The sequence below is a fragment of the Typopeltis vanoorti genome, chromosome 15 (assembly GCF_054136105.1).
Source record: "Typopeltis vanoorti isolate ZY-2024b chromosome 15, IOZ_Tvanoo_1.0, whole genome shotgun sequence".
Classification (NCBI taxonomy): domain Eukaryota; kingdom Metazoa; phylum Arthropoda; class Arachnida; order Uropygi; family Thelyphonidae; genus Typopeltis; species Typopeltis vanoorti.
The window spans coordinates 119,152,612-119,167,983 of NC_143563.1; the positions used below are offsets into that span (position 1 = coordinate 119,152,612).

Sequence of the window (15,372 nt, forward strand, 5' to 3'; positions counted from 1 at the left end):
TGGGTGCAGTTTCTCAGGTTTCAAATATGAATAGGCTAGTAGCGACATTATGCAAGGCTAACTGTGGGTTCAAAGGGATGTTGAACTGAATGTGCTGAAGTATCCGAAATAAATGAGAGGGGATTTGGTATAGGTCAGCTTGACCTGGCCAAAAATTATTGCCATCAGCGAGAACTGATTGACCGAGAATCACACGCAGGTATAGAATATAAGGGATATTGTTTTTTCAGAGATGAGAAGAGAAGAGGCAAGGAATAAGAAAAGTCTCATTACCTATGCTATTGTTGATAGTGATGTTTTCACACTGGTGCAGGTCACTAGAGTGTACAGAGGATTTGAAACTCAAAGTGATCAACATTTAGTCTTGAGTAGGGTAAAATTAAATTTCATATTAAAAAGAATAACATGTATAAAAGTTTAGCAGCTCTCAGATGTGAACTGTAGACTAAAATACATAAACATTATTCAAGAAAAAATAAAAAAGCTTGAGAACAGGAACTGAACCTTCCTGATGAAAACATTTACTGATTCAGCCAAGTGAGGTTATCTGTAAAGATAGAAAAATCAGAATGCCATGGTGGACATAGGAAGTTAAAGAGGCAGTGAAGGAAAAGAAGAAGAAAGCATATCAAAAGTTCCTGGCAAACAAGTCAGCTTGTGTGCAGAGACGAATGTAAGAAAGCTAAACACTGTGTAAAACTAGCTAAACAATAGTCATGAAAAAACCTTTGGTAAGAACATAGAAAATTAATATCAAGAAGGTGGCAAGATATTCCGCAGGTTATTGAAGAAGCTCAGAAATGGAGGAAAGAGTGCTGTAAGAGAATTAGAGATGATAAAGGTGACATGAAAACTGGAGAAAAAGATATCCTTGATGTATGGAGTAATTACTTCAAAAAATTGCTAAATGAAACAAGCATGACGGCACAGTGGTAAAAACACTCAGCAGACCATGCAATCAGTAATACGAGGTGGTATCAAAAAGTTTCGAGACTAGCTCTGTTTATGAGAAATTACTTTATTTATCTACGTTTACACACTATCACCTCCAAAATAGTTCCCTTGTATATCAATACAGCACACCCAGAGTTCTTGCCACTTCTGGAATGTGTCCTGGAAGTCTTCTTTTCGAAGCATGTCAAGCACCTTCTGAGATTCGCACTGGATCTCCGCAATGGTGTCAAAACGGTGATGTTTGAGCTGTATCTTCATCTTCGGGAAGAGGGCGACGTCTGCAGGAGCCAAATCTGGCATGTAGGGTGGGTGCAGAAGTGAAATCATGTTGTTTCTGGTGAGAAACTTACGTGTGAGGAGAGCTCGGTGACAGGGTGCATTGTCGTCATGGAGAATCCAGTTTTTCATGTGCCACAGACCTGGTTGCTTTTGCCGAATGTCCTCTCTAAGACGCCTTAAAACCTGGCAGTAGAACTAGCTATTAACGGTCTGGCCTCTGAGGACAAATTCCCGATGCACAATGATGCGAATGTCGAAAAAGATGATGAGCATGCACTTGGTCGAGCTGCGGACCTGCCTCGCCTTTTTCAGCCGTGGAGATGATGGGCTCTTCCACTGTGAAGACTGTTGCTTCGTCTCTGGGTCATACCCGTACACCCAAGTTTCATCACCAGTAATGATCCTCGACATGAAGGATGGGTCATCCATGGCACACTAACTGAGTTCTTGGCAGACTTCGACGCGGAGTTCCTTCTGCTCCTGGGTCAGCAGCCTAGGAATGAACTTGGCAGCAACACGGCGCATGTTCAAATCACACGTGAGGATTGCCTGGACTGTTCCGTATGACACACCGACAATGGCAGCAATGTTGCGGAATGTTCTCCGAAGATCCTCATGCACAAGTTGCCGAACGGTTTCTACATTTTTGGGGGTTGAGCTCGTTGAATGTCTTCCTGATCTCGCATCGTCTTCCAATGAAGTTCTTCCACTCTTGAAGCATGCATGCCACTCAAAACACCTCGAACGACTCATTGCAGCATTGCCGTAAACTTGCCGAATCATGTCAAACGTCTCTGTGTCAGATTTGCCCAGTTTCATGCAGAATTTCATGTTTGCTCTTTGTTCTAACTTGCTGTCCATGATAAAATCACAGATGTGGTAACGCAGGTGGTCAGAATAGCATCAGTTGCATAGCTCCCGATGTCTTTTGGCACACTGACTTATGAAGGTAGGTGCTCCCTGTGACTGTGCGTGCAGCCTTGTGTTGCCATCTGTTGGCATGTTACAAACTTAGTCTCAAAACGTTTTGATACCACTTCATACATATCCAACATATCCAAACTCGAAGTACACAAAACCATCAAAAGTCTGAAATGTGGAAAGGCAGCTGGAGTAGATGTTATTCGACCAGAAATTATCAAGTATGCAGGTATAAAAGTCTTACAGTGGATGCACTGCATACTTCAGAAGGCCTGGCCAGAAGGACAAATTCCAGGTGATTGGAGTAGAGTTCTCACAGTACCCATATATAAAAAGGGAAATAAAACAGAATGTGAGAATTACAGAGGTATTTCTCTACTGAGTGTTCCTGGTAAGGAATACTCAGTAGAAAAAACGTTTCTCAAGTATACTTGAGATACAGTTGAGAAGGATTGTGGAAGAGAAGCTTGGTGATGAACAAGCTGGAAAATGAAAACTTTATACGACAAATTGTTGACAAATCATGGGAATGTAAAAAGATCTAAGTTTTGTAGATCTGAAAAAGGCACATGACATGATGCCAAGAAAAAAACTATTCAAAACACTAGTTATATGGTGTAAATGAGGCATTATATCAAGCAATAATTAGTCACTATTTGAGTTGTAAGTCAGCAGATAGAACTAAAGGAAGCACAGGAAGATGGTTTAATGTAAATCTGGTGTCAGATAAGGATGTACATTATCCCCTCTGTTATTCATTATCTATATGGATCATGTTATGAAGGAAAGCAGTATTAAACCTGATATCAAAATTGGAGATGTTAACTCAGGTCTTTACTTTATGCAGATGATGTTATACTTTTAAATAAATTCGGTACATGTCTGCAAGATTCCCTGACTAAATTGAATAACTGTTGCAACAGATATCGTATGAAGGTCAGCAATAACAAGCCAAAGACAATGAAAATAGGCAGAAGCATTGAAAATGGAGAACATTTAGAACAAACAATTAAAAACATTTAATTAAGTAAAACATTTCAGCTACTTTGGCACAATTTTTAGTGAAGATGGCAAATTAAATATGGAAGTATACAACAGAATCAACAAAGCTGGTATGGTAGGAAGTCATCATCATCATCATCAAATTCCTGCATGTACTCTCAAGGGGGTGTACAGGATATGATAATACTACATGAAAAATTTACATAATTACTAACTTGCTACCTATAATTTTCCTCCAAATCAGTCTGTTACTTGTCAAGACTCCAACAATATCAGATCTTATATTCTATTGTCTAAGACAGTGCTTCTCAAACATATGGATGCCAAGCCCCCCTTTGGAAAAATTAAAATATTTCATGGCCCCCATCGGAAAAAAATTGTAATATAGACATATATTATTATAATTTATATAATTTATATAATTATAATTTCTCAGGGGACCCTGTAACCCCTAGAGAGCGCGTCCCCTGGGTGGCGGATAGGGGAGCCCACCATGTGTGTGTGTGTGCATGCGCGTGTGTGTGTGTGTGTGTATATATATATATATATATGGTGGGGTGGTCCGAATATACCGAATAAGGACTCGTGGACCAACAGGGCCATCATCTTGATTGTAAGGGAAATGGCACGCCCATGGACCCCTAGCTGGATCTATCCTCTCCTTCTGCCAAGGGCCTGATGCCAAGCCCCCCTTTGGAAAAATTAAAATATTTCATGGCCCCCATCGAAAAAAAAATTGTAATATAGACATATATTATTATAATTTATATAATTTATATAATTATAATCTCTCAGGGGACCCTGTAACCCCTAGAAAGCGCGTCCCCTGGGTGGCGAATAGGGAAGCCCACCATGTGTGTGTGTGTACATGCGCGTGCGTGTGTGTGCGTGCGTGTATATATATATGGTGCGGTGGTCCGAATATACCGAATAAGGACTCGTGGACCAACAGGGCCATAAGGGGCAATCATCTTGATTGTAAGGGAAGTGGCACGCCCATGGACCCCTAGCTGGATCTATCCTATCCTTCTTCTATTTTGAGGAAGACCCACTTACTTTAATCTTTCCTATAAGGCCTTATCAGCCAACTCTTCTTACTTTATGACCCTTGTGCTATTAGAGTACTCGAGGGCCATGGGGTCTTTTCATTTCTGGCCTTACAACTATGTCCTCTCTATAAATCTTACTACATTTCCCCTTCAATATACCCTATTCCTCCTATGGGTTTAAATTCGGAGGAAGGCGAGTTCAGAAGCCTTAAGGTAGCAGCCCTACCACTGAACTATTCCATCGTCAGGCTAGTCCCCTGACACGGAGAACATAACCATACTTGTAAGCTGACAGAAAAAGATAATCGGATTGAATCTATGGGAAATGACCCTGGAATGGAAAAGGGAAAACGAAAATGGAAACGACAAATATATAATACACATAGCAAACTGGAATGTAAGAGGAATAGCATATAAAGAAATAGAATTAGACCAGTTATTAAATGAAAGAAATTTTAAAATAGCAGTAATCACTGAAACAAAAAAGAAATTAAAAGGAACTATGAGAACTGAAAATTTTAATGTGATATACAGTGGAGTCGACAGAGACCAAAGAGCACAAGCAGGAGTCATGATTTGGATTCATAACTCCCTTTCAAAACAGTACATGGAGAACACACTCTAAACAGAAATGGTAAAAAATTGATTGACTTTGTAGTTTATAATAACCTAAAAATAATGAATTCCTTCTATAAACATAAAGACATACATAAATATACTTGGACAGCAAGAGGATGGAAATCAATATTAGATTACTTCATATTAAATGAAAAGACATCAAAATTTTCACTAGATGTTAGAGTTCACAGAGGATATGAAATAAGCAGTGACCACTTCCTTGTTAAAATAAAATTAAGATTACCACCTAAATGGCTACAAGTAACAAGAACAGAAAGAAAAATTGAAACATTTGTTTATAAAACTAGACTACTGAATGACACAAATGTACAATGGCTATATGAACAAAGAATTAACCAGTATCTAGATAAAATAAAACAAAATGAAGAAATAGAAATAGAATGGCTTAATATAAAAACGATACTAAATGCAGTAGCAAATGAAAGCTTAGGAAAGACCAAAAAATTCAATAAAAGAAAAAAACTGAAGATCTGGGATGATACAATCAAAGAAATAATCAAAAAGAAAAAAGAAGCCTATCACAAATGGTTAAGCAGTAAAAGATTAGAAGATGAAATAGAATATAAAAGAATAAGAGCCATAGCTAAAAGAGAAGTCAAAAAAAGACAGAGAATCATGGAATAAATTTGTTTCTAATTTAGAATATGATTTATATAAAATAAGACCCAATGTATATTAAGATTTTGAAACACCTAAATGCAGATACCAAAGAAAACAAAATTAAACACTGAATTGAAATTAGAAGAATTTCTAAATTACTACACAGAACTGTGGACAGACAAATATTTTAAAAAAGACAACTGGCAAACAATTAACGAAAATGAAAAGGAAATAACTGAAGAAGAATAAGAAATCAGCCTGAAAGAAACAAGAAACGGAAAAGCACCTGGAGAAGATAAGCTAGGTTCAGAACTATATAAATACGCAGGAACAAGATTCAAAGGAAGACTCTTATTATTTTAAAATAAAATTTACTCAACTGGTATCCCCCCAATAGAATGGAAAAAAGCAATTGTGATTCCTATCTTTAAGAAAGGTAATAGAGATGACCCTAAAACCTATAGAGGTATCAGTATACTAAATTCATGTTACAAAATATACAGCAGAATCTTAAATAACAAACTATGAAATATTCCGAAAACTTTATTCTAGAGGTACAAAATGGATTTAGAAAAGGACGATCATGTATAGACCCAGCCTTCTGCCTAAAATTAATAATAGAGAAAAGAAGAGAATATAATTTAGAAACACATATTGCATTTATTGACTTTGAAAAAGCATTTGACAAAGTTAAAAGAAACATATTATTTAACATATACCAAACACCAAAGAATATCCTAAAAGCTGTCACAAGTATATATGAAAATAATCAAATACAAATAAGATTAAATCATGAGCTATCATATACAAGAGAGATAAACCAAGGGATCCGACAGGGATGTCCCCTCTCAGCAACTCTTTTTAATATCTACTTAAATGAAATAATAATAAAATGGAGTAAAAATTTACATCAAGGAATTAAACTTTCTCCTACAGTAAACTTAAACACTCTCCTCTTTGCAGACGACCAAATAATAATTACAAATTCTGAAGATAACTTACAGAAAGCTATTTTAAATCTAAATGAGATATCCAAAGATTATGGTATGATAATATCAACGGAAAAATCAAAAACTATGGCCTTTAAAGGACAAGATCCAGCAAGAACTAAAATAGTATTAGATAACAAGATCTTAGAACAGGTGAATTCATTTAACTACCTAGGATGTATGATCACTTATGAAAATGAAAAAGATATAAACAAAAAATTGCAAAATATTTAAAAATAACAGGAGTAATTAACTCTATATTTAAACCAAACCTAGTTCAAAAACAAACCAGGCTAAAAGTATACAATACATTAGCCCTACCGGTCTTAATGTATGCAAGCGAAATCTGGACAATAAAACAAAAAGACAAACAAAGATTAACAACAGCAGAAATGAAGTTTATGAGAAAAACTGCAAAGTATACCCTATTTGATCACAAAAGAAACAAAGATATTATGAAAAAACTAAACCAAGAATCAGTAATTGAAAAAATTAAAAAATACAAACATAAATGGATGGAACACGTTCATAGAATGAAAACAGAAAGATTACCAAAACAAGTCTTAAAGTACAAGCCATTAGGAAAAAGAAAACCAGGACGTCCTCTTAAACGATGACTTCTAAGGCCGGAACAGGCCATACTAGGCCTAAATCCTTGATACGTATGATGATGATGATGATTATAATATTTATTGTATTTATATTCAAGAATTTGTGTTTGTAATCTTTTTTGTGTTTTCTTATCAATACCTTTGAAATGAATCGTAGAAAATTGCAAAAATTGTCCATAAATAGCTGAAATGTTTTACTTATTCTAAACGGCTCTCTTTATTCAGAATGTGGTTGTTTTCATTGTTTCTGTCTATTTTCACCGTCTTTGTCTTTTTATTGCTTATTTTCATACCAAATTTGTTACAGAAGTTATTCAGTATGGTCACTTAAACAGAATGGGCGAGGAATGATTCGCAAAACAAGTGTTCTCTACCAAGTTGGCAGGAAAACGCCCCAGAGGAAGACTGACATATAGGTGGATTGATATGGTACAAAGTGCCTTAGACGATAGAAATGTAAGATCTGATAATGCTGGAGTCTTGACAAGTAACAGACTGATTTGGAGGAAAATTGTAGATAGGAAGTTAGTAATGATGTAAATTTTTCATGTAGTACTGTCATATCCTGTACACACCTTGAGGGTACATGTCAAGAATTTAATGATGATGAAAAAAATTTTTGTGGCTACAACTGAATGTGGACATAAATTTATTGACAACATACTAATAAATTATATCACACAAAAAATGTGTTATAAATTTCATTTAAATCAAATTGCAATATGTTTTTGATGAAAGTTACAAACTTCCTTAAGTTAAGGAATTAATGTACAGTGCTTACAGAAAACTATGCAGAGAGAGACATTTCAGTATGGAATATGTTCACCCTGAACTTCGATGCAGCTCTCACAACGTTGTACTATGCTTAGCACCAATTGATTCAGGAGTTTTTGAGACAAATTAGCCAACTCCTCCTCCTTCAGAGCATGGAGGAGTGAGCCAGTTTCAGAGCCTTGTTTGTTTGTTTTATTGGGGGAATTTTGAGCAATCCGTCTCCGTATTGCATACCAAATCTGTCTATGGGGGATGAGTCATAGGGGAGCATGTTGGCTACTGGATTAAATTAATATCTTTGGTCTCCCAAAGTACCTCCACTATTCGTGTACAGTGTGTGATATGGTGTAACACTGTCATCCATAAAAAAATATTCTTTGCCTACAGCACCATGAAACAATTGAACATGACACTGACTTCATTTCAATATCATTCACTAGTAATAGCCTTTTTTCAAGCACTTGCAGCTCAGTGCATCCATTAAGCATAATGTCTCCCCACACTATGACCCCCTATCTTGTACAAGAACATCCCCAAGTAAGTAGTACCACTTTTATTCCAAATCAAGTGTCATCTATAATTGTAGTAAAGACTAAAATCACTCACCACTATGGAGTACATTAGCCCACTGGTAATATGTAAAAATATATAAAAGGATAATATGTAAAAACTGCCATTCATTGGCCGACAAGTTGAATATGTTCCGGGCAGTGACTGGAATACAAATCTGCACAAAAACATTCAGAACCAAAGCTCACAACATAGATTTTCATGGTAGGACTGCTATATGCTAGTCCCACATTACTCGAACCAATATGCAGCATTGTCTTCAGTGGGAAAGAGCGTATACAGCAGGATGTGGAAGCTTATAAAGCTGCTGGCATGATTTGGCCACGAACCTCTTTGTGGTGCCATGAACACTGAACTGAAAGAGGTATCTAAACATTCTGGACAATGCAATGCTTCCAACTTTGTGGCATTTCTACAGAACTGACCATTGTTTCTTTCAGAAAGACAATGCACTGTGTCATAAGACTGCTGTTGAATCTGCGTGGTTTGTGGACATGAACGTTACCACACTTGATTGGCCTCAACAGAGCCCTGATCTCAACCTTATTGAGCATCTGTGGGATGAACTGGAGCATTGGGTGAGATTAAGGGATGTCTCTGACTCACAACAGTCCAGGATCTCATTACATAACTACAGGAAGAAAAATTCCAAATTCCAATTGATCGCTATCGCACATCTCATAGGATTGCTGCAGTCACTGCAGTGAAAGGAGATCCTAAGTGTGGCGGCATGACTGTTTGTTCCTCACACTGTGGTGTCTGTTGACTTCTTTCCAAGCAGTGTATGTATATATCATCCAGGTGGAGGCTACTGAAGGTACTGATGTGACAGAGACTGAGTTGGGAATTGAGATGGATAAACTGGAGGTACTCAATATATTGAAAACTATCAGCATGAATACAGCAGCGGGACTGGACAGTATGTCAGCCCGTGGGCTATGTTCTAGTAAGGTTCCAAGGAGTGGCAAGAGCATAAGATAGTTCGTTTACATAAAGGTAGCTCCAAGAGAAAAGTAGCAAATTACATACCAATTAGTCTCTCTGGAGTAGTTAAAGTATTGAAAAGTTGGTTAAAGGAAAGGTGGATATGAATAAGATATAGTATAATAGATATCATGCCTTAGTAACTTTTTTACATTTAAATAACAGAGTGACAGCAGAATTGGATAAAGGAAATGATTACATCACGATGATATTACTGGACTTCAGTCATCAGAGGGTTGTGTATAGTGGAGTGGAATGAAGACAAATGATGGTGACTAGTGGAGTGTCCAAGGGCTCTGTACTCAGTCACTACTCTAATTTGTATATTAATGGTATAGTAGAAGACTGAAGGGGGGGGGAGGGATATCAAGTTGTTTGCTGATGTTGCAAAACTGAAGAGGACAACAGTTGATCAAGATGATGTAGATAACCTGCAGGATGATTTAAATAAACTGGCACTGTGAGCAAAGGACAATGATTGTCAATTTAATGTTACAAAATGTCAAGTAATGCACTTTGGGATGAAAAGATTACACACTTTATAGCATACTGATGGAACCGGATTGAGGCTAGGGATCTAGGATCTAAGCATCACGGGGGATAGAAGTCTGATGTTTTCAGGACATATTGCAAAAGTTGGCAAAATAGCTCAAAGGTAGCTTTGCTGAAGAACACAATGATAAGTAAAAGATAGGGAGGTTTTTATTCTTCTTTATAAATCTATTATTCAGCCACGAATGATCAAGCAGGTGACAGATCTGTTGAATGCTCCCTAAGAAGGATAGAATGAGAATGTGTGGGTTGCAAAGATTAGTTAACAGCAGAGGAGAGGAGACATGAAAGAAACTTATAAATTACCAAAGGGATTCTATATGACTGACACAAAAGAAATGTTTCAATACATCAGTTTCAATACACCCTTGGAAGATGTGCAAAAATGTGGTTATTAAGGATGCACATACTAGGTTTTTTTGATTAGAGAGTGATGAATAAATGGAATATATTGCCAGAGGTAGTTGTAAATATCAACGGTGAATAAGTTTGAGATATATGAAAGGTTTTGTGTGAATAATGGTTACTGTGGGTCTCCCACGAGTCTTTTGACTCCATAATAATAATAATAATAATATGATAATAAGGTCTTCAACGGAGAGCTCATTTGACACGGTTTCCACTAACTGCTCTACTTCTTCAATCTCAACCTTCAACTCCAACTCTTAAGCCAGCAGCACTATCTGTTCCCCAATCTCTTGTAAGCTTTTGTGTTTATCGAACCCTGTGAACGTATCAACATATTTTCAGTAGCTTCTTATAAACTCCTTTCATACACATTTCATATGCAAGGAATGTAAATTCCTCATCCACTAACTGCTCTACTTCTTCAATCTCAACCTTCAACTCCAACTCTTAAGCCAGCAGCACTATCTGTTCCCCAATCTCTTATAAGCTTTTGTGTTTATCGAACCCTGTGAACGTATCAACATATTTTCAGTAGCTTCTTATAAACTCCTTTCATACACATTTCATATGCATGGAATGTAAATTCCATGTGGAATTTACATTCCTTGCATAATGCAAGATATTATATTCCTTATAAAAATTTCTGAGGGTTTTCTCACTCTCAGTAGCAGCAACAAACTGACAGAAGTATTTATTAAATAATATACTGTAAATGTATCATATCTATTCATCATAGCGATTGACTATATTTTTAAAATGATTCAAGTTAAATCTGGAATCCTCATCAAAGACTCATATATACAGATGCACTTTGAAGACCTTAGCTTTGCAGATGATATAGTCCTCACTGACTCCAACATTACAGTTGCCCCAAACCACTTCAACAGCCTTAGGAGAACTGCAGAAATATTTGGACTAAAACTCCCAGAAAACAAAGATATTAAAAAATCAGATAGATGGGCACATTTACATAAATCAAAATGATCAACCTTGATGAAGTAGAGGACTTTGTATACCTAGGATCACACATCTCAGATTCCTTAGCAGACATTAAGACAAGAAAACAGAAAGCACTCTAGTTACACATTCGACTTCCATACTTAATAAAGTATGGAAGTCAAGCCTAATCTTAAAGGAGATGAAGATTCGTCTTTATAAGTGCACCAGCCAGTCTATCTTTCTATGGCTCCCAGACCTGGAACATCTACAAAAAAACAGTAACTAATAAATAGCTTTGGAACTACTTGTCTAAGAAATATCCTGGATTACTCCTGCCAAGACCACATTCCCAACATATTAGATGAAACCTAGCAAGATTCTCTAGTTAGCACTGTTCAAAGAAACCAAATAAAATGGCTCAGCCACTAACTCAGACACCCACCCTCTGCACCTTTCGATGCTCTGGTCTTCTATGCCCCTACAGATGGAAAAAGAAAAAGAGGCAGACCCAGAAACTCAATATTGGAAATACATCAGCAATATTCTCCCAATTTTCCCTGAACTCTTTCTGCATCAGAGATCTATCAATTAGCATATGAAAGAGAAGCCTGTTTTTCCTTCATGTCATAGAAACCCCAAGTCCTATCTTATTGTACACAGGCTACTTATTTGTTTTGATTGGTTTCCCTATTTATAATTGTAAAATTATAAATGATGATGATGAAATGTATCATTCAGTGAATGTCTTAATGGGATGACCATTGTAAATATGAATGGTTGTAAGTTATATATGTAGCAAGTCAAGGACTGATTGTACATGTCATCCTATAATCTTGACATGCACATTTCCATTTATGATTGGTATAATCAAATCAAAATAAACTCATGACGAGAGGAAAGGAGATTTGTTTGTGAAATATAAATAACTAACAGCTGGTATACACTGGTACCTATACTGGTACTGGTACTTATCTGGTACTTTAGTAAACGAATAATGGGAAGGGTTTATCTGTTAAACTATAGCATGTCCACAGATTCGAGACCCTTCAACACTTCTGCGCATGTCAACAGGAGGAGAATCCATTCCGATAATAGGGTAATCAGTCCGTATTGTGGGATGAGTTGTTTATTATTACACGTCAGAAAATTAACTTCTCTTTTATGATCATTGTAGTTAACTATGTTGCTTGTATAACAGTTGGAAAATTTTACCTATAAAGCAAGTGATTTTGCATGGTGACGACCAATTCGTACATCCTTCATTTTTTTCTTCCCTTCAGCATGAATCGACTATTCTTGGCAAGATGCCAAGCAGAGATCTACAAACAGTGGGAAAACTACAATAATGTCAAACAAATGATTCATCTGGGTGTGGCATGAATATGTATATGATAATTTAGTGCTATGTGAGTAAATCATCTTATAAAAATTGTTTCTGGTTTAAGTTATTTTTATTTTTTTATTTATATCTGACTTTGCTTAATAAGAATTTTCTTTTAATTCAGTATGATTGTTATGATCAATGTATGCTTTCTTTACATAGTAAATAATTTTTGTTTTAATGTATATATTTTATCTTAAAACTCAATTATAAATTATTTTCCTAGTTGTAAAAAACATCATGCCAATGCTAATATTTAGGAGATCACAGACACAATTCTTCCCCATAAAAAATAGAAGATTCATTTTAATTTACAGGAATAAATGGAATAGCAATTTTTAGAGAAAATTTGGAAAAAGCAAAGCTAATAATAATGGTAAGTATCATCATCAAATTCCTGCCATGTACCCTCAAGGGGTGTACAGGATATGATAGTACTACATGAAAAAAATTACATCATTACTAACTTCCTATCTACAATTTTCCTCCAAATCAGTTTGTTACTTGGCAAGACTCCAACATTATCAGATCTTATATTTCTATCGTCTAAGGCACTTCGTACCGTATCAATCCACCTATATCTTGGTCTTCTTCTGGGTCGTTTTGCTGATAACCTGGCAGAGAACACTTATTTTGCTAATCATTCTTCAGCGATTCTGTTTAAGTGACCATACCATCTGAGATCAGCTCTGCTAACGCATTCCTGGATGCTGACAATGTCAATTTTTTCCTAATATCCTTGTTTTTAATATGATATTGCCATCTGTTCATGCCTCTAATCATTCTCCGGACTCTCATATCTGCGGTCTCAAGTTTTTGGTCATGTGTTTTACTTCTGACCCAGCTCTCAGATCCATAAGTTTAAACTGATTTGAACACTGTCTTGTACACAGCTAATTTAGTGCTCCGACTAATTTCTCTCTTATTCCATATGAATTTATTCAACTGAGTTCCCACCATACCAGCTTTGCTGATTCTGTTATCTATTTATATACTGAATTTACCATCTTCACTAAAAATCGTGCCTAAGTAGCTGAAATGTTTTACTTGTTCCACAGGTTCTCCATTCACAACACCGTTGACATTTTCAATGATTCTGCCTATTTTCATTGTCTTTTTATTGCTGACCTTCATACCATATCTATTACAACAGTTATTCAATTAAGTCAGAGAATCCTGCAGACTTGAAGCGCATTTATTTAGAAGTATAACATCATCCGCATAAATCAAAGAGCTGACATTAACATCTCCAATTTTGATATCATGTTTAATACCACTTTCCTTCATAATGTGATCCATATAGATAATGAATAACATTGGGAATAATGTACATCCTTGTCTCACGCCAGATTTAACATTAAACCATCTTCCTGTACTTCCTTCAATTCTAACTGCTGACTTACAACTCAAATAAAGACTAAGTATTGCTTGATATAATGCCCCATTGACAACATATAACTGTAGCGTATTGAATAGCTTCTCTCTTGGCACCTTGTCATATGCCTTTTCCAAATCGACAAAACTTAAATACAGATCTTTGTTATATTCCCATGCTTTCTTGACTATTTGTCGTAAAGTGAAGATCTGATCCTTACAGATTCTATTTGGCCTGAATCCAGCTTGTTCTTCAACCAGTTTTTCTTCCACAATTCTTCTCAATAGTTTCTCAAGTATACTTGCATAGATCTTGCTAGTAACACTTAGTAGGGAAATACCTCTGTAATTCTCACATTCAGTTTTATTTCCCTTTTTATATATGGGTACTATGAGAGCTCTACTCCGATCATCGAGAATTCGTCCCCTCTGTCCAGGCTTTCTGAACTATGCAGTGCAGATACTGTAAGACTTTTATACCACAATACTTCAGCATTTCTGGTTGAATATCATCTACTCCTGCTGCCTTTCCACATTTCAAGCCTTTGATGGCGTTTTCTACTTCAAGTATGGATACGTAGTCCTGACCGCATGCCTGGTCAGTGTTTTTTACCACTGTGTTGTCATCACTGCTTGTTTCATTTAGCAGTTTTTCAAAGTAATTACTCCATACTTCAAGGATATCCCCCCCCCCCTGTTTTCATGACACCTTTATCATCTCTAACTCCTTTTACAGCACTCTTTCCTCCATTCCTAAACTTTTTCAACAACCACCAGAATATTTTGCCACCTTCTTGATATTTATTTTCTATATTCTTGCCAAAGTCCTCCGATGACTTTTGTTTAGCTAGTTTTACACAGTGTTTAGCATTCTTACATTTGTCTCTGTATTCTCTAAGAGCACAAGCTAACTTATTTGCCTGGAACTTTTGACATTCTTCTTTTCCTTCACTACCTCTTTAACTTCCTGTGTCCACCATGGAGTTCTAATTTTTATATCCGTGCACACAACCTCGCCACATGCCTCACTGACTGAATCAATCAGGGCTTTCTTCAAGGCTTGCCACTGAATCTCGAAGGTTTGATTCCTGTTCTCAAACTCTTTCATTTTTTCTTCATTAATCTTTGTGTATTTTACTCTACAGTTCACATTTGAGAGCTGCTCAACTTTTATTCGCTTTAAAACTTTTTACATGTTATTCTGTTCAATATGAAATTCAATTTTATCCTGCTCAAGATTAAATAGTGATCGCTTCCAATTTCAAATCCTCTGTATACTCTGGTGTCCTGCACCAGGGAGAAAACATCACTATCAACAATAACATTGTCAATGAGACTTTTCTTAT

The 15,372-nt window shown here is 36.2% G+C and overlaps 2 protein-coding genes across 8 annotated transcripts in view; both read right to left on the reverse strand.

Moving 5' to 3' along the window:
• drk (growth factor receptor-bound protein 2 drk) overlaps positions 1-15,372 on the reverse strand; it is a 230,243-nt gene that overhangs the window by 156,007 nt on the left and 58,864 nt on the right. Inside the window, exon 3 of one of the 7 annotated variants that reach the window (XM_090405854.1) lies at positions 12,484-12,590. The exons of the other annotated variants lie outside the window; for them this stretch is intronic. The gene's annotated coding sequence lies outside the window, so the exon portion shown is untranslated. The remainder of the gene's footprint in view (positions 1-12,483; positions 12,591-15,372) is intronic. 7 annotated transcript variants of the gene reach the window in all.
• LOC150099102 (uncharacterized) lies at positions 1,669-2,094 on the reverse strand. Its single transcript, XM_090405812.1, has 2 exons — positions 2,047-2,094; positions 1,669-1,776 (listed from the first exon to the last, which is right to left on the reverse strand). Exons 1-2 carry the CDS (start codon positions 2,092-2,094, stop codon positions 1,669-1,671), a joined length of 156 nt encoding a protein of 51 aa, XP_090261938.1.

Excerpts from the sequence above, each read along its gene's own strand:
- LOC150099102 (XM_090405812.1), bottom strand. The coding sequence starts at position 2,094 with ATGGACAGCAAGTTAGAACAAAGAGCAAACATGAAATTCTGCATGAAA. Across the intron at positions 1,777-2,046 it reads ACATGAAATTCTGCATGAAA|CTCACGTGTGATTTGAACAT; the intron begins CTGGGCAAATCT and ends GTCCAGGCAATC.